This window comes from Artemia franciscana, chromosome 7 (assembly GCF_032884065.1).
Source record: "Artemia franciscana chromosome 7, ASM3288406v1, whole genome shotgun sequence".
Taxonomy (NCBI): domain Eukaryota; kingdom Metazoa; phylum Arthropoda; class Branchiopoda; order Anostraca; family Artemiidae; genus Artemia; species Artemia franciscana.
The window spans coordinates 61,707,843-61,735,201 of record NC_088869.1 but is presented as its reverse complement, the minus strand read 5'-3'; the positions used below and the strand labels follow the sequence as shown (position 1 = coordinate 61,735,201).

Sequence of the window (27,359 nt, the reverse complement as noted above, 5' to 3'; positions counted from 1 at the left end):
GACACTGTTTCATCTAAATAGAGACTGTATTCCATTTTTACAAGGAAGGTATATACTTCAGAGTACAGGAAACACAAGAATAAAAAAAAAAAAAAAAATAGCTGAACTTTATAGGTCCACTGTCTTCTAAAATCTTGGAAATATGATCAGATTTCTAGGCTTTTTCAAAATTAAATGCTGGAGTTTCAGTTTGAGCATCAACCATCTTAGCACTTTTTACGCATTTGTCAACTTCATCTGGTAGCCCGACACCAATATTTACAACCCGATTAACATAATACATCAACTGCCTAAAAAAAATAAAATAAAAAAAAATACAAGATTAATTAAAAAAATAAAGGCAAGGTAATAAAGTTCACATTGGCAATAACACTATCGTGTGAAAAAACAGAAGAGTACATCTAAACAGTGAGGAAAATAGATAAAAAGAGAAATTCAAGTTCGTAAGAGGCTTAAATTAAAGTTCTTCGGTTCAAACTTAAATTCTTAAGTAAGAACTTAATCTGAGCGCTTAAGATATGTAAAATACAGTTTGCTTGATAATCTGAATAAGAATTCATTAGCTCGTCAACTTTTTTTTGCTTTTGTCGACTTTGAGCAATTTTCAAACTTAAGACAGACAAAAAAAGCTTAAAGAGCTCAATACAAAACTTAAAAAATAAAAGACAAATCAATTTACAAATGAAATAAATGCAAAGATAATAAAAATACAATTGGTAATAAAATATTCTATCCAAAAAGAAAAAGGTACATTCAAAGAGTTAGGGAAACTGACCAGGAAAGAAACTTAAGTGCTTAAAAAGATTAAGTACTTTAGAAACTTAAATAAGTCTGTGTTTGATAAGAGCCTAATAAGAGATTGACAGTGCAGCGTTAAACGGCAGAACTAGATAAATTCAAAGGAGCAAAATCTAATTTTTATTTCGGGAATGGGTTCATAAAAATTTCTTAGGAAGGGGGGGGGATGAAATGACAAATTTTGCTTGATAATTTGAGTACAATATACCCGAAAATTCGAGAAATTTAGGATTTTGGGTGGTTGGACCCTAAGACCCCGTCACATAAGCACGTTTCCGTCTGCATGCTAGCAACAGGTTTTGTATAATTTTATCCACCAAATCATTATTTGATACTATCTGCTAAGTTTATACCACCAAACATAGTTCAAGTTATCTTTTCGATGGAGTAATGGACTAATAATATCGATATACCGAATATATCCAAGATCGTATACAATAGGGACCTCGCCACCCTCCGAAATCCAAAACTTTCCCAATTTCAAGGTACTTCTAATTCCAATTATCACATTTGAACCCAATCTCTGAATTTTATTTATTACAGTGATTCTATGATTATAGTAGTTGTGCCAATACAATGATTTCACCTTGTAGCAGCTTAACCGTAGTACCTCTAGCACAATCAAATAATATATTTTTAAAGAAAAACTGTCCTTTCAAAAGGTCGAGTTAGAAATCCATAAAACATATATTAAATTTTTCCTTTCTCCTCATGCTCACCTTGTAGCTTTCACCTTGCTTTCGCCTTGTAGCAGCTTAACCGTAGTACCTCTAGCACAATCAAATAATATATTTTTAAAGAAAAACTGTCCTTTCAAAAGGTCGAGTTAGAAATCCATAAAACATATATTAAATTTTTCCTTTCTCCTCATGCTCACCTTGTAGCTTTCACCTTGCTTTCGCCTGGTAGCAGCTTAACCGTAGTACCTCTAGCACAATCAAATAATATATTTTTAAAGAAAAACTGTCCTTTCAAAAGGTCGAGTTAGAAATCCATAAAACATATATTAAATTTTTCCTTTCTCCTCATGCTCACCTTGTAGCTTTCACCTTGCTTTCGCCTTGTAGCAGCTTAACCGTAGTACCTCTAGCACAATCAAATAATATATTTTTAAAGAAAAACTGTCCTTTCAAAAGGTCGAGTTAGAAATCCATAAAACATATATTAAATTTTTCCTTTCTCCTCATGCTCACCTTGTAGCTTTCACCTTGCTTTCGCCTTGTAGCAGCTTAACCGTAGTACCTCTAGCACAATCAAATAATATATTTTTAAAGAAAAACTGTCCTTTCAAAAGGTCGAGTTAGAAATCCATAAAACATATATTAAATTTTTCCTTTCTCCTCATGCTCACCTTGTAGCTTTCACCTTGCTTTCGCCTTGTAGCAGTTTAACCGTAGTACCTCTAGCACAATCAAATAATATATTTTTAAAGAAAAACTGTCCTTTCAAAAGGTCGAGTTAGAAACCCATAAAACCTATATTAAATTTTCCCTTTCTCCTCATGCTCCCCTTGTAGCTTTCACCTTGTAGCAGTTTAACCGTAGTACCTCTAGCACAATCAAATAATATATTTTTAAAGAAAAACTGTCCTTTCAAAAGGTCGAGTTAGAAACCCGTAAAACCTATATTAAATTTTCTCTTTCTCCTCATGCTCCCCTTGTAGCTTTCACCTTGTAGCAGTTTAACCGTAGTACCTCTAGCACAATCAAATAATATATTTTTAAAGAAAAACTGTCCTTTCAAAAGGTCGAGTTAGAAACCCGTAAAACCTATATTAAATTTTCCCTTTCTCCTCATGCTCCCCTTGTAGCTTTCACCTTGTAGCAGTTTAACCGTAGTACCTCTAGCACAATCAAATAATATATTTTTAAAGAAAAACTGTCCTTTCAAAAGGTCGAGTTAGAAACCCGTAAAACCTATATTAAATTTTCCCTTTCTCCTCATGCTCCCCTTGTAGCTTTCACCTTGTAGCAGTTTAACCGTAGTACCTCTAGCACAATCAAATAATATATTTTTAAAGAAAAACTGTCCTTTCAAAAGGTCGAGTTAGAAACCCATAAAACCTATATTAAATTTTCCCTTTCTCCTCATGCTCCCCTTGTAGCTTTCACCTTGTAGCAGTTTAACCGTAGTACCTCTAGCACAATCAAATAATATATTTTTAAAGAAAAACTGTCCTTTCAAAAGGTCGAGTTAGAAACCCGTAAAACCTATATTAAATTTTCCCTTTCTCCTCATGCTCCCCTTGTAGCTTTCACCTTGTAGCAGTTTAACCGTAGTACCTCTAGCACAATCAAATAATATATTTTTAAAGAAAAACTGTCCTTTCAAAAGGTCGAGTTAGAAACCCGTAAAACCTATATTAAATTTTCCCTTTCCCCTCCTGCTCAATAATTTTAGTGGTAACTGGTGACTGAAGAGAGATATAAGTACCAAAACGGAAAAAAAATCCAGATAATGGCGCAGGACTAGCCATTCCAGTGTACTGTAAATTGTTAAAGATCTTCTACCCTAGCATAGTCAAAGAGAGATGCTTACCGGTGAACCTGATCTCTCTTCTTCTGAAGGGCTCTAAGTTTGAGATCAATTGCTTTTTCTTCTTGTTGTAGTGTTTCTATATGGTCAAGAGACGTATACAACTCCTTTGATGTATTTAATAACCTCCTAGTTGTGTCAAAGTTGGAGGCCAAACCTCCTACTCGAAGACCATCGTCTTCTGAGTAGACGTTATTTGTTAACATGAATTGATTAATTGGATGCATTAGTCTCCTCTCTGAATTATGACCCAAGTCTGTAAAGCATAACTTTATAAGCTTTAATAACTTTTGGTACTAGCGCAAAAGGGGGAGAGAACTATAGAAAGATATAGGGAGAGAGTAAAGGATTAACGTAAGCAACCTGATAAAAATGAATATACAATACACAAAAACAACTGAAGTTTACGTTTAAAAAAAGTATTTGTGTATTATATGATACACATCGAGAAGTCAAGTGAGGTTTATCATAAAGGAATATACCAAAATATGACGAAAATACAATATTTTATTGACAAAATTATGAAAACTAGAAAAAATATGGAGGGGGGGGGGAGGAACACGGTCAATCGTAAACATCATATCTGTATATTAAACATAAGTTTGGAAAGCGTAACATTATATGCTTCAAAAGCTTATTGGACCTAACGCACGAGGGGGAAAGAACTATAGAAAAATAGAGGGAGAGAGGAAAGGATTAATGACATTAACTTGATAAAAATAAATTTTCCATACTATAACAAAGATCAATATTTGTCATCTTTTTTGCCATTCTATGTTTGCGCTCCAATTCAAATTTCAATATATTTTATTACCACAGAAACCCTACTCAATTTTACGTTCTGGAGTGAATATTCACCATAGAAAGCAAAAATTATGGGTTTAAAAATATGTGCTTCTATTTTCCTTACAAATCATCATCCCCTTTTATTATCCAGAAAGCGGCCCTGATTCCTTATTCTTCAAAGTCACCGCATGGCACGAATCAATACGAATAGATGAGCAAATATACATAATATATATATATATATATATATATATATATATATAAAATACCGGGAGCCCCGGTAAACGTGGCAGGCTTCTTTATATTCTTTATATCTTTATATATATATACATATACATATATATATATATATATATATATCTATCTTCTATATATATAAAAATAAGTTGTCTGTCTGTGGATGTGTGGATGGATGTGTGGATGGATGTGTCAGGTGACGTCACCTGAAAAAACTGGATTAGGTGACGTCAAAACTGAAAAAACTAAAAAAAGGCAAAAACTACAAAAAAAACTAAAAACTAATAAAAAAAATAAAAAAGCTAAAAAACTAAAAAAACTATAAAGGTAAAAACCAATAAAAAACTAAAAAAAAAACTGAAAAAACTAAAAAAAGGCAAAAACTACAAAAAAAAACTAAAAACTAATAAAAAAAGTAAAAAAGCTAAAAAACTAAAAAAACTAAAAAAACTAAAAAAAGGTAAAAAACTAAAAAAAATAAAAAATAAAAAAAAACTAAAAAAAAGGAAAAAACTGAAAAATAAGCTAAAATAAAGGTAAAAACCAATAAAAAACTAAAAAAAAAGAGGAAAAAACTAATAAATGACGACACTCAAAGAGAAAGCGACCAGGACAAAAAACTAAAAAAAAAGGCAAAAACTACAAAAAAACTAAAAACTAATAAAAAAAATAAAAAAGCTAAAAAACTAAAAAAACTAAAAAAAGGTAAAAAACTAAAAAAACTAAAAACTAAAAAAAAACTAAAAAAGGTAAAAACTAAAAGAACTAAAAAAGAAAAAAATAAATGACGACACTCAAAGAGAAAGCGACCAGGACAAAAGGAATGTTCGATTAGCAATCAACAAAGCACCGGGACACAGGGAGTATAAATCTATATATATAAAAATAAGTTGTCTGTCTGTGGATGTGTGGATGGATGTGTGGATGGATGTGTCAGGTGACGTCACCTGAAAAAACTGGATTAGGTGACGTCAAAACTGAAAAAACTAAAAAAAGGCAAAAACTACAAAAAAAACTAAAAACTAATAAAAAAAATAAAAAAGCTAAAAAACTAAAAAAACTATAAAGGTAAAAACCAATAAAAAACTAAAAAAAAACTGAAAAAACTAAAAAAAGGCAAAAACTACAAAAAAAAACTAAAAACTAATAAAAAAAGTAAAAAAGCTAAAAAACTAAAAAAACTAAAAAAACTAAAAAAAGGTAAAAAACTAAAAAAAATAAAAAATAAAAAAAAACTAAAAAAAAGGAAAAAACTGAAAAATAAGCTAAAATAAAGGTAAAAACCAATAAAAAACTAAAAAAAAAAAGGAAAAAACTAATAAATGACGACACTCAAAGAGAAAGCGACCAGGACAAAAAACTAAAAAAAAAGGCAAAAACTACAAAAAAACTAAAAACCAATAAAAAAAGTAAAAAAGCTAAAAAACTAAAAAAACTAAAAAAAGGTAAAAAACTAAAAAAACTAAAAACTAAAAAAAAACTAAAAAAGGTAAAAACTAAAAAAAATAAAAAATAAAAAAATAAATGACGACACTCAAAGAGAAAGCGACCAGGACAAAAGGAATGTTCGATTAGCAATCAACAAAGCACCGGGACACAGGGAGTATAAATGACGACCAGGACATAAGTAAAAAAAAAAAATTAACAAAACTAAAAAGAAGGTAAAAACTACAAAAAAACTAAAAAGAAAAAAAAACTAAAAACTAATAAAAAAACTAAAAAATCTAAAAATCTAAATAAACTAAAAAAGAAAAAAAAAGGAAAAAAATAAAGGAGAAAAACAAAACTAAAAAACGAATGTATATACAGACCGGTACACCGGGATACAAATGACGACCGGGACACAGGGAATATAATTAACGACCGGGACACAGGGACACAACTACAACGGGGACACCGGGGGAAACAGGGGGATATAAATGACGACCGGGACAAAAAAACTAAAAAGAAATAAAAACTAAAAACTAATAAAAAAAACTAAAAAATCTAAAAATCTAAATAAGCTAAAAAAGAAAAAAAAAGGAAAAAAATAAAGGAGAAAAACAAAACTAAAAAACGAATGTATATACAGACCGGGACACCGGGATACAAATGATGACCGGGACCCGGGACACAGGGAATATAAATGACGACCGGGACACAGGGACACAACTACAACGGGGACACCGGGGGAAACAGGGGGATAACCTGACAATCTATTTATATGCAAAGACAATGGGACAGCAAAGAATGTTGTATATTCGCAAGTTTTACGTAGTTAAAACCATATATATATATATATATCTATATTCACAGGTGGGACATAGGGACACAACTACAATGGCGCGTAACTATTATGGCGCGTAACGACTTACGCGCGCGGGGGGGCTTGGGGGGGGCGCGAAGCGCCCCCACCAACTAGGTGTTGGGGTGGCGCGAAGCGCCACCCCAACAGCTAGTATATGTATATATATATATATATATATATATATATATATATATATATATATATATATATGTATATATATATATATATATATATATATATATATATATATATGTATATATATATATACATACATACATATATATATATATATATATATATATATATATATATATATATATATATATATATATATATATATATATATATATATATATATATATATATATATAGTTCTCACGGATTCTTTTATCACAAACTTCTCACGGATCCTCGACATTTCTTTGACTGGATTCATAATTCGAAATTTTTCAAGACGGGAATTTCGGTGCCGCTTAGGAATCAACAGCAAAAACTTTGCGTATCTAAAATATCAATTATTAATTTTTATCAATGTCACTCTCGGCTAGTAGATGAACCGCATGGGCGAAGTAAATAACGTGAGGTTGGCACACTGAACGGATTTCCTGGAGTATCGACCCCGATTTGGAACAACAATCCCATAAGCACGTTTAATGGCGGTAGTTGTGTGCTTCATAATGGATTTCCCGTTTTTTTGGAGCGATTCAGAAATCACTAACCCGAGAGATTTCAACTCTGACACGCAAGGGACTGAATGATTTACAAGGGAAACACTATGTTAATAAAAATGTTATTTTTCAATGTTAATAAAAAGTCCGATTAACTGAAATCCGTTTTGCAGTCTACTTAGGTTACCTTGCAAATATGCCTTCGATCTGCTGAGAAGAAGAACATCATCGGCGTAATCTATTTAAGATAATTCGGAACCGTGAAGTAGAAGAGATGAATAAAACTGGTTCAGAATCTTAGAGATTGCATTCTGAAAATTACAGTACTAAGGACACTGCCTTGCCTCACGCCTTTTATGACTTTAATTGGTTCCGAAACTGTGTCTCTCCATTTGGCTGATACTGTCGAATTTGCGTATCAAAACTTGTTTTGACGATACTCACACGTACGCCACTGTGCAACAGAGCTTCAAGAGATTGCATATGATTAATACTATCTAACAGTTTCGATAAATCAACGGTGCACACACACAAAGAGGTGACTGTTTACTCTTCGAAACAATTAACACGTTTGCAAGTAATCTATGTGCCTCTGGGCAACCAACATCTTTTTGGAATCCAAGCTGGTTATCTTCGAAAAGTCCGGTGTCTAGCTCGGGAAAAATAGCACATTCAAATATTTTACTCAAAATGCACTGATAGGTGTGTAAGATTTACTCTCATTGGCGTTTTCCCCTTTATGTTATAATTCCTTTTAGGAAACTGTCGAGACAGTGTCTAAAGCTAGATGACCCACATCTAGAAAAGAAGTTGCAGATAGGAAAAGAAGCTACAAGCCGATCCCAATCTTAGCTTTAGACAGCTTAGCTTTTCTTATGGCCGTTTTAACCTATTTCAGTGATTTGGTGACAACCTAATCCTGTCCTGAAAAACATCCAAGCCACCTAGAAACCTCCTCTTCATAATATTTGCTTATGGCAAGATTTTCGATCCTATAAATTGACGTGTAATAAGAATTCAAATCATCAATAGTCAGAGAAGAACTAGCTGAACTTCCATAAGTTCGGAATATATTTTGCCACAATGTCTTATTTCCGGTGAAATGTTATCCAATAAACGGTATTTAACGGTAATAAACGGTATTTTGTCAGCTCAGATTTATATTGTTCCGTAATCCGTTTCAACTCAAAAGCATTCCAGTATAAGGGGTCTTCTAAATGCAATCCAAATGTATATATATATATATATATATATATATATATATATATATAATTATATATATATATATATACATTTGTAAATAAAATACCGGGAGCCCGACGGCTTCACTACCAGGCCCCGGCACGGCAACACGGCAGGCTTCTATGTATGGATTCTCACTATCACTTGTCTTCTAACCGTAAACAATGTGCTCCTCTTCTTGATGTCGTGGCGTCACTACAGGTTTGGCACCACCACCTTGGGAAAAATTATTCCTTAGAGTTGTGACCTATTTAGATTGCTTTGTGGTCAGAAATGTCAACGGGCCAGTTTTAAGAAAAAAACAACACCTATGTAGCCAATTTCGAGGCCGGGGCCCGGCATGGCTACGGGGCATGCTTGTATATATTGATTCTCATTGTCTTTTTTCTTCTAATCGCAGACAATGTCAGTCTCTTCTTGATGTCATGGCGTCACCATAGGTTCAGTACAACCACCCTGGGAGAAACACAAATTCTTCTTTAAAGTTGTGACCTTTTTAGATCATTTTAGTTGCCAGAAATGTTAATATGCCAGTTAAGAAAAAAACCAACAACTATGTAGCCTATTGCAAAGCCAGGCCCCGGCACTCGGCATAGGGTAGGCTTGTATATATTTATTCTCGTTGTAACTAGCAACCTACAAATGAGTCATCTTTGTTTGCTACTCTTTCCTCGGGAAAATATAAGACTTTCCAGGGAATACATATAATATTGAAGGGTCCAAATGACTTGTAATCAACAGTTGCGCAGTTTATGGCATCTCTCTAGGTTTATACTGGATTTCGCGCCCCATTTTGTTGGCGTCAAAGATTGTGATGGTGTAGTTCTTCTAGCGTAATATTTCTTTCTTCTCACTTTCATTTTTGATTCCTTCTGATTTCGCTGTCGTTTGTCTTCTAGAAGAGAATTCTTTTTTTCTTCACTTTCATTGTTAATTTTTTTCTTCTCCTCGTTGTCTTATGTCTTGTATCCACATATTTCTTTGTTCTTCAGTTTTGTTTTTGACCCGTTGTAATTGTCGCTGACGCAAGTATTCTAATTGTATATTTCTTTGTGCTTTATTTTTGTTTATCATTACTTTAGACATTTTTCAATATCCCATACCTTAGCTGCTCGGATTGGCCCTGTCACATTTGATGGTCTAGATCGTTCATTTTTCCTCCAAGAATTATGAAACTGCTTAAAACGCCTTTTGTAAATAGACTAATTACACTTGACATTTTATACTTAGCTATGTTCCTTGTGTAATGTTGCAAGCGTCATAGATATAAAAACGGTACGTCCACTCCTGAGGTGGGGGGTATAATTTATTCTCTTAAAATATGCTCATAAATAAAACGTCAATCATATGATTTTTCTTGTAAATCATATCTTTTTTGTGTAATTTTGCCTGCATCATAGACACTAAAAGCGATACAACCACGACTGAGGCAAATATGAATTATGCATGCTCTTGAAATGTGCTAAAAAATATGACGTCACTCGCAGGATTTGTTTCCCCAAAATTAAGACTCATAACGAATTTTCTCAAACTCGTTATCTATATAGATCGTTTTCTTTTTACGTCAAAAAATCATCGGATGCCAATTTTCCCCCAAAATATGGAGCCATGTATTTTTAGTACCGGTCCCTGGCACGGCTACGCAGCAGGCTTGTATATATAGATTCTCATGTCGCTTGTCTACTAACCGCTGAGAATCGTCAGCTTCAGCTTGACGACATGACGTCCCCGTAGGTTCGATACAAACACTATGGGAAAAACAAAAAAATATTCCTTCAAGTTGTGACCTATTTAGATCGTTTTTTTTGGGCCAGATATGTCAGTATGCCAGTTAAAAAAAAAACAATTATGTAACCAATTTCGAGAAAAAAAAAATATCTAATAACGCATATATACACAATTATGAAATGGAAAACTATGGTCAGCGTTTAGAGTAAGTACAGCGAATACTTCATTACATACAGGAGGGTTGAACCGTCCATAATCAACTTCATATGGCACAGTAAAAATAAACTGCATGTTTGGAGGCTGTTGTCCCAATGAAGCAGCAAGTTGCTCGTATCATCCTTCACTTCTCGTATTTTTTTCGTAACCATTGGCATAGTTGTTTGTGTCTCGCAGCATTTCTTCCAAGAGATTCATTAGATTTCGAGAGATCCCATTATTCAAAGATTGTGCGAGGCATTGTTGAATAGCTTCATTGGGTTATAAAAAGTTCATGTGGCCATATGAAGGTGGTTCAAAATAACCTTCAGCAATTTCTGATCCATGTGCCGCTAAATTTGTCCAGCTACTTTAAAGCTAAACACCTTATGAAGATTGGTAGTCCGATCATCGCTTACGCTGAATGAAGCTGGGGTGAAAAATTAGCTCAAGTTTCAGATTCGTTTGTGGAACTCTATAGAAAACAAAACACGTCCTAAAAACAGGCAGACCAATTCATTTGGAAATTGTGGTGGTGGTAATACAATTCGATAATGCAAGCAACAATCCAAATGAATTACCTGGGTGGCTCTGGCTCTTCTTGATTCCAACGTATATGTATATATATATATATAAATAATGACGAAGACCACACTGCCTTTCCATAATACAACAACAAAAGAGAGAATAATGAGGACTTGTTTCCCAAGACAGTGAACCAACAAAACTTATTTGAATATTTCGGCCCTATATCTAAGGGCCGTCTTCAGCAAAGAAAAAATAAAAACAATAAAACACTTACAATAAAAGTTCTCAGTTAAAAATCCATTTTTTTAAAATAGCCTTGGCATCATTACTTCTTAACGAAAAGTTCAGCCAAGACTCTTGGTTAAATCTCTTTTGTTGAGCTATTATCTTTCTTTTCTTGGCTATTATCTCTTTTGTTGTTGTATATATGTATGTATATATATATATATATATATATATATATATATATATATATATATATATATATATATATATATATATATATATATATATATATATATATATATATATATAAGATAGTACATGCAAAATAGATAATAATATGTCAAAAAGTATAGATAATATTTGAGAAACAATAAAAGTAACACTTCTGTAAGGTTTTGTTCAGTATTCATGTGATGACACCCTAATTTATTCTAATATAAATCAGCAATATCGCACGGTTTGTACATAATGCATTTTGAGACCTGAGTATTAAAGTGGTGCAAGCCCTTTTGCTCACATTTTCAAAGCAGCTCGCATAATTATCCAATATATTCAAAATTCAATACCCGTAAGTGAAATTTGTTAACCAAATAATCGCTATACCTGCAACATAACTTCACTTCTTCAGACACCAGAGCCATCTGTATTTACTAATGACGCTGTGGGATGTAAAGTTACTTTAGTTTTGTGGCTGGTTAAAAAAATAGGTAAATATGCAATAGACTACTAACAAACCCCTATCAGCCACCCCCCAGCCCTTCAAAAAAATAGAATAGTTTTCTGATGCCTTAAGGGCACATGCGATGACATGACATAGGAGGGTAACAAAAGGGGAATTTTCTATGGCTGCATAATTGTTATGCATATCATATGAATTGATGCTCTAATACCTTAAAAATAACTTAAATGGTTCAAGCATAAACAACAATCAAGCATCATTAGTTCTATTACAAATAAAAATAATAGAGTGCTTCTCTAATATTTTGTAGCTGGTTAGAAATCTCCCAAAATTTCAACATGGACAGCTTTGCACATGCTTCGTTGGAGCCCGAGAGCTTTTGTCCCTTAAAGAACTTTTAAAAGTGTATATCCGATGATGGAGTAACTCGGGTCCAAAATAAGAAATCCAAAATAAGTTGCTCATTCCTCGTTATAAATACCTTTTACATAGGTGTTACATTAGTTAAATTTTCAAGTTTTGTTCAAATCTGTTATGCAAGAAATCTTTTTAATATAAGTTGGGGATTACATTGTTTAACTTAAATAAAATAATTCCTTGGAATAAGCTGCTAGCAAAGAAGAAAAACGATAAACTTCTGAAATTGTTAAGTTTACAATATTATTGAAAGTTATTTCAACAACCTTGTAAATTCACCAACGTTATAATTCAATAAAGTTATAATATATATATATATATATATATATATATATATATATATATATATATATATATATATATATATATATATATATATATATATATATATATATATGTTTTTACATATTATATGTATAAAAATATATATAAAACAGGATTTATTCGAATAATCCAATTTTGGATTTCAATTAAAGGTTTTAGTTTATTTGGAATTGAAATTTTTGGATTTCATTGACCTTAAGTAACATGACTTAGCTTAAAAAAAAAAAAAAAAAAAAAAAAAAAAAAAAAAAAAAAAAACGCAAGCTTGCTCGAAAAAATAGAGAAAAGGTGGGTTCTTTATCTAATCTTAGGCCAGTGTACAGCAAAAGGAAAAAAGAGACATAAGTTTAAGCAAGGCACACATCTAATATTTTCCTTTTGCATTATATAACTAACGATATGATTTAGTTGAGTAGCAATAGATGGTCTTATTTTTGTTTCCTCTCAGAGACAAACCTGGGTCTTCCCCTTTTATTAGTTTGCCATGTACATAGTAACAACACAAGAAGTGAAATGATTCTTTACCTTCTTCTACTCTATGCGATTCTTCAGCAGGCTGAGCAGAATTTTGATCAGCATCAGTATATCCATCAGCATTTTCATCACACTGACAAGGCACTAATTCACTGTTCTGATCTTCAGAAATACTATTTTCACCAACTCTACAATGCTGAACCGGAGCTGTACTGGGAGATGGATCAAGTGGCTCAGCAACAGGAGTGTTGCCTGACACATCTTGACATGTAGAATCACTAGCGGCAATTTTAGAGGCTTCGTCAGGTTCCTTGGGCAATTCTTCCTTCTCCTGTTCTTCTTCCATGGGATCGTCAAGATCAACTAAAGGAGGGGGTGGCTTTGGGGGAGGAATAATTATTTCAATTTCGTCATCATCTTCATCTTTTGGAACGGTCTCTGGCTCTTCACCTCCTGAATGATAAAAATAATCTGATATAATCTTTGTTACTACCCTGTATTGTTTTGTTTCTATCCTATACCGTCACTCACAGTTTTGGGCAATAGCACAACTACCTATATTCACGTCATACCAGAACAGATGGTATATTTATCCTGTCTGGTAGATACCAGACAGGGTATCTACCAGAACAAATGGTTAGATCGCAACGAAACTTTTATTAGGAATAAAAGCTAGTGTCCTAGTTATGCTTTCTGGGGATTTAAACATGAAGCAACTTCTGTAGGGGAGGTATCATTCAATTCATATTACCAGAGCATAGTACAAAGGGTAATTGCACCTCAGCCAAACATGGTGAAAAGTGATAGTTAATGCCATAGTTACAATATTTGGGTATCAGGATCTAATCTGACCTTTGTAAGGGAAGAGAAAGGAAAGGTTACTTAACTCTTTTCATTAGAACCCCAGCAGACAGGGTTGGCTCCATTAAATTTAGATGGCAGCACGAATATGTGCCTTAGTTGTGTTTTCAGTCCTAGTTGCTCACACCCATCCTGACCTCAGTGGTGGAGAAAGCTCCTAAATTCTTGTAATCACAAGATATATCAAAGCCGGCGGTAGGATCCCCGCGGAACTAGGTGAGAAGTAAGAGTGGATATTCTTGTTGTGTCTTTCGAGAATTTTTATCCGATACGGAATATTTATGGTGATAAGAGACTTAGGATTGTCGGAATGAGGTTCATAAAAGGGATGTCGGATCGTAAAGAAACTTGGGGAAGGTAAGACTAATGTAATAGTTCTGATTAATAGCAAGTAAACTTAATATTTAATGCAATAGGAAGATAACATCAAGACACTTGCAGTTATCAGATGATCAGTGGCTATCGGATTTGGGTGTCTGGGTTCAATCTGATCTTTAAAGGGGAGGGGGTTCCTAAATTCTGGAGTGGTATATCTACAGCAATAAGCTGTCAGGTCCCTAAAAAAAATTTAAGTGAGAGCAGGTCAACTGTTCTAGTTTTGCCTTGATAGGGTTTGCACCTGATCCAGGCTTTAGAGAGGGAGGAGCTTCTCCATACTTGTCACCAAGGCATCTGGAAAAGAAATAGATAAAAATCGATAAGAAGGAAAAGTTAGCGTCATAGTTATGCTTTTCAGGGTCCAGTAATAATCCTACCCCTTGGGTTAAACGGGCTGAAAAGGAGGGGGAGGGGTGGTTTTTAAATTCTTATTGGGGAACAAGATGTAAAAGGTTTTACTGGTAGTAAATTGTTAATTGTTGTTGTTACTGGGACATCTACAAGGACAGGATTTAAAAGAATGTTATGGAAAGTTAGAGCTGTTTTCCGTGTTGTGGCATGAAAAAGATTCGAGCTCCGCTGAGGAAGGGTTTCCTAAATTTTATCATCAGGGTATCTACCAGAAGGGAGTTCAATATCAACCAACCTTAAAGACATCTAATGTCCTACGTTAGAGGCTTTAGAGAGCTTTAAATAGGGACTTATTAATTTAGAGAAGCTTTATGCTTTAAATTAGTTAATTAGCGAAGATGAATATAACAGAATAGACTAGCTTAATTGGTCTTTCTAGAAAGATGTTTTTGTGGGTAAGCCTCTTAACTTGACTTGACTTTATTAAACAAGAAAAGATATACATAAATCTTATACAAAGGAGACAGGGAGGCAACTCGTTTTGCCTCCTTTAACAATAGAGAGAGAAAAAAGAAGAAGGAATTACACCTCAATAGCTCACACGGAGTACATAAAAAGAGAGAAAGAAAGAGAGAGAGAGAGAGAAGAAGCGGAAAAAAAATCGACTCGTAGACACGGATGGGACTAATAAACTAATTTATAAATAAATCACTTTACATTTAGTCCCCACTACTATAGGCAGAAAGAACTATCTTTTCAATTTCTTTTTGTATGTATAGAGTGATAGTGACTCATTTATTAAATCAAGTAGTTTATATTTATTGGCAATCTCAGGAAGTTGACATCTTAAACTTAGTCTTGATCTCTCATTTTTAATAGAAAGAAAAAGTAAAGGAAAAACAGAGGTAAGTCTATCAGGAGGGGAGGGAGAGGGGTCTACTGAAAACAAAAGTGACACCAATTCAAACTCTTCTAAATACCCACACCACGTGGAACCTTCCAGATTATCTGGAAGGAACCTTCCAGATAATCCTATTATCTGGTGTTCAATGGCTACTGGCCTTCACACCTGCATACACGAAGGGCGGGGAACATCATCTTCCCAAAGATTTAAGCAAAGGGCCCCCTTTTAAAATACTTTAAAGATACAAATGCAAACAAAAAAAAAAATTCTCTTTACCGCCTGTTTTTTCTCTTTAAAGTACTTTTGTTCTAAAAGAAGAAGACGAATTAGAGACACCTTCCAAGCTGTCAAAACAAGAATTATAAAATTTAATGCTGACATTTTTCAATCAAATTATTCGTGAACTAGTGACGCTACAGTATCGGGTTTAAGTACATTTTATTTTTTCTCTTTTATCGCATACACTCCGTCTCATTTTATATTTTGGTTTCCTTGACATGTAATAAATTAATAATAATTTCCTTTTTTTCTAATTGTGCGAACTTTGAAGCAGCCCTTCTTTCTTTCTATATTCTTTGTTTTTCATCACCTTGTAACATCTCCTCTTGTTAGTTGGAAGACTTAGCCCCTCTGATGCAGAGAATCATAATCGCGATGAGAAGCAATAAAGCAAATAAAGGGTTCAGCAGAATTAAGAAAAGAAGAAAGAGAATAGAGGGTTCAACAATATACAATATTCTGTGTTTCGAGTTAATTGTACAAATGAAAATAATTTGACATTTACCAAAATTGAGAAGCAATAATTAGCAGTGGGGCAACTACGTTACAGTCACAAACATATTCAAGCGAACATAAGTCAATGAACTACACTTCAAGCGAACACCGATCAATCAACGCCTCCAACCAGAAGAAATCTACAATTTCATGCATCGTCGAACCCACAATGTTCATTTGGCCTATTTGTCTGAGAAGGTGATCGTTCGTTCCGACTTTCTATATTCGAGGATTATCGTTGAATATATTTATAATATTTATATGTATTATACACATTTATAATATATTTTATATTCGAGGTTCCATTCCGTTTTTCTATCGATTTCTTTTTCATCGAGGACAATTAAAACTTGATCTAAATAATGACTTTTTTTTCACTGGCTGTATGGGTAGTCACAGTGACTTAAAATGTTTCTGCAATAAGAGAGAATCTGTCACCCCTCAGCACGCACATTGCCTGCTCAGTCCAAGTATACCCCTCCAAATAAAGACACGTTGCGGGAAAGTTACCCCCTCAATATTGATTTGAAGGAGTTGTCGCACGAAGTTGGTACTTTCAAATGATGAATTGTGTTAAAAATTATATTTCAGGTCTAAATTAGGCAGGTTAAAAAAAAAGGCAGGTTTTTTTTTTTTAAAAGGGGAGGGGGCTTAATCTTAGAGATATCACTCTTTCTTTTGCAAGCCAGTATAGTCCAAGCCCATAAACTCTGGGATAGAATCTAATATTACAAAGACGTCACTAACAGGATCGCCAAGCATCTTTTAACCTTTTAAGTCTTTAGATTAAATGAATAAGATATGGGAGGTTACCGCTTTAAACTAGAAAAGCCTGAAGCATCCCTAAGTAAAAAGAAAATGACCAATTCAGTCATAAATTACGAGCTGTGAAGAAAAATTGTATTTCAGACCCGACTTCAAACAATTTTTCATTAAAAACAGAAGGGAGGGAGAGTCTCTCAGATTAATCTTAAAGAGATTCACTTTTCTATCTTCTTTTGCGTGCCAGCATGGTTCACTGATTCCATTAATGAAACGTGCCAGTAAACGTGTCAGTAATGGTACTACCAGATACGCCAGCCGGTGTGGGAAGATTCAAGTTAAGCTACGTATGTGGTAATACCATAAAAGAATATCTTACCAAGGATGCCAAGAACTTCCTCTCCAGGACCATCCTCAGGGTCTCTCTCAGATAGCTCCTAAAAAAGAACAAACGATGTAGCAGGGTCATCGACTGCTATTTTAGCAGAAATTTTTCAGCATGAACACTTGCTATATAAGAGCAAAAACAACTAAAACATGCTCTGTATATTTTTGAGAACTATTTTAATTCCTGCGATAAAAAAGTTTTAATCATATAGTAAAATATTCCATAGCATTCTTCAAATCCTGATAGAATAGTTCTGAAACTGATCTAGATAGGTCTTAACTTAAGGATTCATCTGCTATGCTTATTGAAAAGGTAAGTTCAACCGTTTCGTAGAGAAATTCCATCTATTAAGAATAAGGGCAGCTGAAATGAAAGTAATACAAAAGTCAACTCTGGAGGCGAGTCCTGGGGTACAGGAGTTCGAGTCGTGGAGTCAATCAGGGGTCAATGGTGAGACTCTAAACGCTCAGCTAGAGCCAACCCAGCTCAAAATGGGTACCTGGAGAAACCTGGGGAAAAAACACGGGAAACGTCTGATGGTTTGCCTCAACTACGCATTGCATTCCTGGCCAAAGGCATTGAATCAGGAGGTCGGTACCTGCGCAGCACAGACCATTGGTCAGCAGGTGAAAAAGTTTTGTTCAACTTGGGGGGACTATGCACAGAAAGAAAAGATAATAGCTAATCTGAAACGGGTATTTTAAGAGGACTCGCTATCTTAAACTTCATTTTATAAGCCTCAACGTCGTCTGTCCATCTCAAAGGCAAAGGGTCCATTAACGGATTTTCCCAGGAGACCACTTTTCATTGAAACCCATTGAGAATTTGTGATTTGATTGAAAAGACAATGGAATAGTATCGACAAAGTTTTCAATCAAAGGGGGTTGTACGACAGATAATTCGAAGAGCTGTCAAATTGATCAAATGTCATTACTTTTGAGGTAGTTTTTGGCATTTTCCTAACAAATATACTAGAATGTTCATAGGAATATGAACTTAATTCCTAAATTAAAAAAGGAAATTCTGCACCGTTTGCTCAAAAAACCACAATTTATAAGTTTCTCTAAAATATATCTATCTCCAGCACAAAACAAGAGAAGTTACTAAGTTTTTTTTTCTAAGATTCCAAGGTAGGTAGATGTCGGCTTACAGTTTTCTGTCATTTATTCAGATTGCTCATCCAAGCTCTGCTAGTCATGGCATGACCGCCCAATCAATTCTAAATAGTTCGGCCACACAAACTAATAAAGTTTATAATGGACGAGATAGGTTGATTCTCTAGGGTATCGAATCCCCTTAATCGATTTCAAATGCTGAAAAAGACCTTATCGCATAACCCTTGAAGAGCAGATAATTTTCAGTCCCCTTTTATACTGACAATGTCAAAACTACTTCAGGATCGGCTGCTATCTCATCTTTGGTCTATAAGAAACAACCTTCACGAGAATCACCATTTCTATTCTGTGTTCTGTTATCTAATTTTACTGGCTATTTTTTTTGCAAACACTGATGCCTGCTTTGTCCACATATGCAAACAGTTTGATCGTGTGAACAATCGGAAATTTAATACTGGGAAAAATGTGCTTCATTGATACATTGGTTCTAAGATGAGTAAATTTTTTCCTGTGGTAATAGTATTTTTCCTCTTATTTCACGAGTGGCTCAGCAGTAGTCGAAGTGATTTATGAAACTATTTATGTATTAACAAACTTACCTTCTAGAGCCAATGGTAAGTTTTTTTCTGGTGTTTTATCTCTATGTGCATAAAAAAAAAAAAAAAAAAAAAAAAAATCAAAATTTAATGGCTAATTATCCCATTACACTTGAGAGCTTTTAGATTCATGAGACATGATTTAGAATTATCAGCAAAACAAAGAAGCTTATAAAAACTAGTTCATAAAACTGGATTGACAAATTGTGAACCGTTGAATGAACAGTTAAGAATCATCTACTTGTTCATCCATGGAGTTTGCATGATTGCATGATACCTGAACTGTGGCAGTGTCGGATATATGAGTTCGATCCATAATGTCTAATTCACGATCTGATCTCTGGGCTTCTATTTCTCTCTCATTTTCATTCCCGTCAGATATATTGGGTTCGTCAGATTTATCATTTTCATTTACTCTCCTGGTCCTTCTTGCATTAGCAAACAGTGAATCACTGTAAGGTTTAATTTCGCGCGGTATGATCTTCATGACCTGGAATCACAAGAGAAGTTTAGTAAAGACTGGTTACAATAGAACGTACTAAGTCAATTTTAAAAAACAAAATTTAAATAATATGGAACTGAGACAAAATTAAAGAAAATATGCACAATACATACACAAGTATTGCCTTTTCTTTTTGTTTTGCTGTATTCATAAGCTAATAAGTGGGGCAATTTATGGACCCCTTTTCTTATTTTCCCCAGTAGCACCATTCTTTATTAAAGTTGAAGATTCCATCAGTAGCTAAAAATACCTGGATACCTACGTCAGTTTCCCTATGTATGGTTTAAATGTATACCCTCTTCTAAATACATGACCCCCCCCCACAAACACACACACACACAGACACTCTACTTCTATTAATAAGGATTTGAAAATTAGCCTCGAATGGGCCAGAATGGCTGGTTGTATTTTGTTTGAACTGAAGAGAGGAAATTCAGCAGTGAGTTATCTGAATTCAACATTGCAACACCAGGACAAGATTTTCCACTTGGCAAAAAAAAATAATGGAACTCGAGTCAGCTTTTTTTTTATTTGACTATTTTGTACACTAATCTAGCCACAAGTAAGAAATTATGAATATTAAGAACTATCAGTCAAACTTGTTATTATCAGTCAAAAGGCAAATCTACATAAAAGATAGTGTTTTAGACACTTCGTTAATCCTTGCAGCAGATACAGTCACATGTAGTTTCCCAATTATCTATATTTTCCGAATATTTTTGTCCATAATCTATACTTCTGGGAGTAAAATTTCAGATTTTTACGACAATTAAAGGTATAGACCTACTATGGTCATAATGGCACACTACAAAAAAATGAATAGTTAGTTGAATAGTTAATAGTTAGTGAATAGTTAAAAAATGAATAGTTAGTTGAATAGTTAATAGTTAGTGAATAGTTAAAAAATGAATAGTTAGTTGAATAGTTAATAGTTAGTGAATAGTTAAAAAATGAATAGTTAGTTGAATAGTTAATAGTTAGTGAATAGTTAAAAAATGAATAGTTAGTTGAATAGTTAATAGTTAGTGAATAGTTAAAAAATGAATAGTTAGTTGAATAGTTAATAGTTAGTGAATAGTTAAAAAATGAATAGTTAGTTGAATAGTTAATAGTTAGTGAATAGTTAAAAAATGAATAGTTAGTTGAATAGTTAATAGTTAGTGAATAGTTAAAAAATGAATAGTTAGTTGAATAGTTAATAGTTAGTGAATAGTTAAAAAATGAATAGTTAGTTGAATAGTTAATAGTTAGTGAATAGTTAAAAAATGAATAGTTAGTTGAATAGTTAATAGTTAGTGAATAGTTAAAAATGAATAGTTAGTTGAATAGTTAATAGTTAGTGAATAGTTAAAAAATGAATAGTTAGTTGAATAGTTAATAGTTAGTGAATAGTTAAAAAATGAATAGTTAGTTGAATAGTTAATAGTTAGTGAATAGTTAAAAAATGAATAGTTAGTTGAATAGTTAATAGTTAGTGAATAGTTAAAAAATGAATAGTTAGTTGAATAGTTAATAGTTAGTGAATAGTTAAAAAATGAATAGTTAGTTGAATAGTTAATAGTTAGTGAATAGTTAAAAAATGAATAGTTAGTTGAATAGTTAATAGTTAGTGAATAGTTAAAAAATGAATAGTTAGTGAATAGTTAAAAATGAATAGTTAGTTGAATAGTTAATAGTTAGTGAATAGTTAAAAAATGAATAGTTAGTTGAATAGTTAATAGTTAGTGAATAGTTAAAAAATGAATAGTTAGTTGAATAGTTAATAGTTAGTGAATAGTTAAAAATGAATAGTTAGTTGAATAGTTAATAGTTAGTGAATAGTTAAAAATGAATAGTTAGTTGAATAGAATAGTTAGTGAATAGTTAAAAATGAAGTTAGTTAATAGTTAAAAAATGAATAGTTAGTTGAATAGTTAATAGTTAGTGAATAGTTAAAAAATGAATAGTTAGTTGAATAGTTAATAGTTAGTGAATAGTTAAAAAATGAATAGTTAGTTGAATAGTTAATAGTTAGTGAATAGTTAAAAAATGAATAGTTAGTTGAAAAGTTAATAGTTAGTGAATAGTTAAAAAATGAATAGTTAGTTGAATAGTTAATAGTTAGTGAATAGTTAAAAAATGAATAGTTAGTTGAATAGTTAATAGTTAGTGAATAGTTAAAAAATGAATAGTTAGTTGAATAGTTAATAGTTAGTGAATAGTTAAAAAATGAATAGTTAATAGTTAGTGAATAGTTAAAAAATGAATAGTTAGTTGAATAGTTAATAGTTAGTGAATAGTTAAAAAATGAATAGTTAGTTGAATAGTTAATAGTTAGTGAATAGTTAAAAAATGAATAGTTAGTTGAATAGTTAATAGTTAGTGAATAGTTAAAAAATGAATAGTTAGTTGAATAGTTAATAGTTAGTGAATAGTTAAAAAATGAATAGTTAATAGTTAGTGAATAGTTAAAAAATGAATAGTTAGTTGAATAGTTAATAGTTAGTGAATAGTAAAAAATGAATAGTTAGTTGAATAGTTAATAGTTAGTGAATAGTTAAAAAATGAATAGTTAGTTGAATAGTTAATAGTTAGTGAATAGTTAAAAAATGAATAGTTAGTTGAATAGTTAATAGTTAGTGAATAGTTAAAAAATGAATAGTTAGTTGAATAGTTAATAGTTAGTGAATAGTTAAAAAATGAATAGTTAGTTGAATAGTTAATAGTTAGTGAATAGTTAAAAAATGAATAGTTAGTTGAATAGTTAATAGTTAGTGAATAGTTAAAAAATGAATAGTTAGTTGAATAGTTAATAGTTAGTGAATAGTTAAAAAATGAATAGTTAGTTGAATAGTTAATAGTTAGTGAATAGTTAAAAAATGAATAGTTAGTTGAATAGTTAATAGTTAGTGAATAGTTAAAAAATGAATAGTTAGTTGAATAGTTAATAGTTAGTGAATAGTTAAAAAATGAATAGTTAGTTGAATAGTTAATAGTTAGTGAATAGTTAAAAAATGAATAGTTAGTTGAATAGTTAATAATTAGTGAATAGTTAAAAAATGAATAGTTAGTTGAATAGTTAATAGTTAGTGAATAGTTAAAAAATGAATAGTTAGTTGAATAGTTAATAGTTAGTGAATAGTTAAACAATGAATAGTTAGTTGAATAGTTAATAGTTAGTGAATAGTTAAAAAATGAACAGTTAGTTGAATAGTTAATAGTTAGTGAATAGTTAAAAAATGAATAGTTAGTTGAATAGTTAATAGTTAGTGAATAGTTAAAAAATGAATAGTTAGTTGAATAGTTAATAGTTAGTGAATAGTTAAAAAATGAATAGTTAGTTGAATAGTTAATAGTTAGTGAATAGTTAAAAAATGAATAGTTAGTTGAATAGTTAATAGTTAGTGAATAGTTAAAAAATGAATAGTTAGTTGAATAGTTAATAGTTAGTGAACAGTTAAAAAATGAATAGTTAGTTGAATAGTTAATAGTTAGTGAATAGTTAAAAAATGAATAGTTAGTTGAATAGTTAATAGTTAAAAAATGAATAGTTAGTTAGAATAGTTAGTGAATAGTTAAAAAATGAATAGTTAGTTGAATAGTTAATAGTTAGTGAATAGTTAAAAAATGAATAGTTAGTTGAATAGTTAATAGTTAGTGAATAGTAAAAAATGAATAGTTAGTTGAATAGTTAATAGTTAGTGAATAGTTAAAAAATGAATAGTTAGTTGAATAGTTAATAGTTAGTGAGTAGTTAAAAAATGAATAGTTAGTTGAATAGTTAATAGTTAGTGAATAGTTAAAAAATGAATAGTTAGTTGAATAGTTAATAGTTAGTGAATAGTTAAACAATGAATAGTTAGTTGAATAGTTAATAGTTAGTGAATAGTTAAAAAATGAACAGTTAGTTGAATAGTTAATAGTTAGTGAATAGTTAAAAAATGAATAGTTAGTTGAATAGTTAATAGTTAGTGAATAGTTAAAAAATGAATAGTTAGTTGAATAGTTAATAGTTAGTGAATAGTTAAAAAATGAATAGTTAGTTGAATAGTTAATAGTTAGTGAATAGTTAAAAAATGAATAGTTAGTTGAATAGTTAATAGTTGGTGAATAGTTAAAAAATGAATAGTTAGTTGAATAGTTAATAGTTAGTGAATAGTTAAAAAATGAATAGTTAGTTGAATAGTTAATAGGTAGTGAATAGTTAAATAGTTAATAGTTAGTGAATAGTTAAAAAATGAATAGTTAGTTGAATAGTTAATAGTTAGTGAATAGTTAAAAAATGAATAGTTAGTTGAATAGTTAATAGTTAGTGAATAGTTAAAAAATGAATAGTTAGTTGAATAGTTAATAGTTAGTGAATAGTTAAAAAATGAATAGTTAGTTGAATAGTTAATAGTTAGTGAATAGTTAAAAAATGAATAGTTAGTTGAATAGTTAATAGTTAGTGAATAAAAAATGAATAGTTAGTTGAATAGTTAATAGTTAGTGAATAGTTAAAAAATGAATAGTTAGTTGAATAGTTAATAGTTAGTGAATAGTTAAAAAATGAATAGTTAGTTGAATAGTTAATAGTTAGTGAATAGTTAAAAAATGAATAGTTAGTTGAATAGTTAATAGTTAGTGAATAGTTAAAAAATGAATAGTTAGTTGAATAGTTAATAGTTAGTGAATAGTTAAAAAATGAATAGTTAGTTGAATAGTTAATAGTTAGTGAATAGTTAAAAAATGAATAGTTAGTTGAATAGTTAATAGTTAGTGAATAGTTAAAAAATGAATAGTTAGTTGAATAGTTAATAGTTAGTGAATAGTTAAAAAATGAATAGTTAGTTGAATAGTTAATAGTTAGTGAATAGTTAGTTGAATAGTTAATAGTTAGTGAATAGTTAAAAAATGAATAGTTAGTTGAATAGTTAATAGTTAGTGAATAGTTAAAAAATGAATAGTTAGTTGAATAGTTAATAGTTAGTGAATAGTTAAAAAATGAATAGTTAGTTGAATAGTTAATAGTTAGTGAATAGTTAAAAAATGAACAGTTAGTTGAATAGTTAATAGTTAGTGAATAGTTAAAAAATGAATAGTTAGTTGAATAGTTAATAGTTAGTGAATAGTTAAAAAATGAATAGTTAGTTGAATAGTTAATAGTTAGTGAATAGTTAAAAAATGAATAGTTAGTTGAATAGTTAATAGTTAGTGAATAGTTAAAAAATGAATAGTTAGTTGAATAGTTAATAGTTAGTGAATAGTTAAAAAATGAATAGTTAGTTGAATAGTTAATAGTTAGTGAATAGTTAAAAAATGAATAGTTAGTTGAATAGTTAATAGTTAGTGAATAGTTAAAAAATGAATAGTTAGTTGAATAGTTAAAAAATGAATAGTTAGTTGAATAGTTAATAGTTAGTGAATAGTTAAAAAATGAATAGTTAGTTGAATAGTTAGTGAATAGTTAAAAAATGAATAGTTAGTTGAATAGTTAATAGTTAGTGAATAGTTAAAAAATGAATAGTTAGTTGAATAGTTAATAGTTAGTGAATAGTTAAAAATGAATAGTTAGTTGAATAGTTAATAGTTAGTGAATAGTTAAAAATGAATAGTTAGTTGAATAGTTAATAGTTAATAGTTAGTGAATAGTTAAAAAATGAAAGTTAGTTGAATAGTTAATAGTTAGTGAATAGTTAAAAAATGAATAGTTAGTTGAATAGTTAATAGTTAGTGAATAGTTAAAAAATGAATAGTTAGTTGAATAGTTAATAGTTAGTGAATAGTTAAAAAATGAATAGTTAGTTGAATAGTTAATAGTTAGTGAATAGTTAAAAAATGAATAGTTAGTTGAATAGTTAATAGTTAGTGAATAGTTAAAAAATGAATAGTTAGTTGAATAGTTAATAGTTAGTGAATAGTTAAAAAATGAATAGTTAGTGAATAGTTAAAAAATGAATAGTTAGTTGAATAGTTAATAGTTAGTGAATAGTTAAAAAATGAATAGTTAGTTGAATAGTTAATAGTTAGTGAATAGTTAAAAAATGAATAGTTAGTTGAATAGTTAATAGTTAGTGAATAGTTAAAAAATGAATAGTTAGTTGAATAGTTAATAGTTAGTGAATAGTTAAAAATGAATAGTTAGTTGAATAGTTAATAGTTAAAAAATGAATAGTTAGTTGAATAGTTAATAGTTAGTGAATAGTTAAAAAATGAATAGTTAGTTGAATAGTTAATAGTTAGTGAATAGTTAAAAAATGAATAGTTAGTTGAATAGTTAATAGTTAGTGAATAGTTAAAAAATGAATAGTTAGTTGAATAGTTAATAGTTAGTGAATAGTTAAAAAATGAATAGTTAGTTGAATAGTTAATAGTTAGTGAATAGTTAAAAAATGAATAGTTAGTTGAATAGTTAATAGTTAGTGAATAGTTAAAAAATGAATAGTTAGTTGAATAGTTAATAGTTAGTGAATAGTTAAAAAATGAATAGTTAGTTAAATAGTTAATAGTTAGTGAATAGTTAGTTGAATAGTTAATAGTTAGTGAATAGTTAAAAAATGAATAGTTAGTTGAATAGTTAATAGTTAGTGAATAGTTAAAAAATGAATAGTTAGTTGAATAGTTAATAGTTAGTGAATAGTTAAAAAATGAATAGTTAGTTGAATAGTTAATAGTTAGTGAATAGTTAAAAAATGAATAGTTAGTTGAATAGTTAATAGTTAGTGAATAGTTAAAAAATGAATAGTTAGTTGAATAGTTAATAGTTAGTGAATAGTTAAAAATGAATAGTTAGTTGAATAGTTAATAGTTAAAAAATGAATAGTTAGTTGAATAGTTAATAGTTAGTGAATAGTTAAAAAATGAATAGTTAGTTGAATAGTTAATAGTTAGGGAATAGTTAAAAAATGAATAGTTAGTTGAATAGTTAATAGTTAGTGAATAGTTAAAAAATGAATAGTTAGTTGAATAGTTAATAGTTAGTGAATAGTTAAAAAATGAATAGTTAGTTGAATAGTTAATAGTTAGTGAATAGTTAAAAAATGAATAGTTAGTTGAATAGTTAATAGTTAGTGAATAGTTAAAAAATGAATAGTTAGTTGAATAGTTAATAGTTAGTGAATAGTTAAAAAATGAATAGTTAGTTGAATAGTTAATATTTAGTGAATAGTTAAAAAATGAATAGTTAGTTTAATAGTTAATAGTTAGTGAATAGTTCAAAAATGAATAGTTAGTTGAATAGTTAATAGTTAGTGAATAGTTAAAAAATGAATAGTTAGTTGAATAGTTAATAGTTAGTGAATAGTTAAAAAATGAATAGTTAGTTGAATAGTTAATAGTTAGTGAATAGTTAAAAAATGAATAGTTAGTTGAATAGTTAATAGTTAGTGAATAGTTAAAAAATGAATAGTTAGTTGAATAGTTAATAGTTAGTGAATAGTTAAAAAATGAATAGTTAGTTGAATAGTTAATAGTTAGTGAATAGTTAAAAAATGAATAGTTAGTTGAATAGTTAATAGTTAGTGAATAGTTAAAAAATGAATAGTTAGTTGAATAGTTAATAGTTAGTGAATAGTTAAAAAATGAATAGTTAGTTGAATAGTTAATAGTTAGTGAATAGTTAAAAAATGAATAGTTAGTTGAATAGTT

The 27,359-nt window shown here is 30.4% G+C and overlaps 2 protein-coding genes across 2 annotated transcripts in view; both read right to left on the bottom strand.

The window, feature by feature from the left end:
* The window catches only part of LOC136029572 (glycogen phosphorylase-like), a 302,996-nt gene that overhangs the window by 231,825 nt on the left and 43,812 nt on the right, over nucleotides 1-27,359 (bottom strand). The gene's annotated exons all lie outside the window — the stretch shown is intronic.
* The window catches only part of LOC136029573 (uncharacterized), a 71,553-nt gene continuing 44,201 nt past the window's right edge, over nucleotides 8-27,359 (bottom strand). Inside the window, exons 7-11 of the mRNA XM_065708070.1 lie at nucleotides 19,530-19,742; nucleotides 17,533-17,590; nucleotides 13,175-13,576; nucleotides 3,337-3,589; nucleotides 8-290 (exon numbers count right to left, since the gene is read on the bottom strand). Coding sequence (XP_065564142.1) covers nucleotides 155-290; nucleotides 3,337-3,589; nucleotides 13,175-13,576; nucleotides 17,533-17,590; nucleotides 19,530-19,742 — 1,062 coding nt within the window. The 3' untranslated portion in view covers nucleotides 8-154. The remainder of the gene's footprint in view (nucleotides 291-3,336; nucleotides 3,590-13,174; nucleotides 13,577-17,532; nucleotides 17,591-19,529; nucleotides 19,743-27,359) is intronic.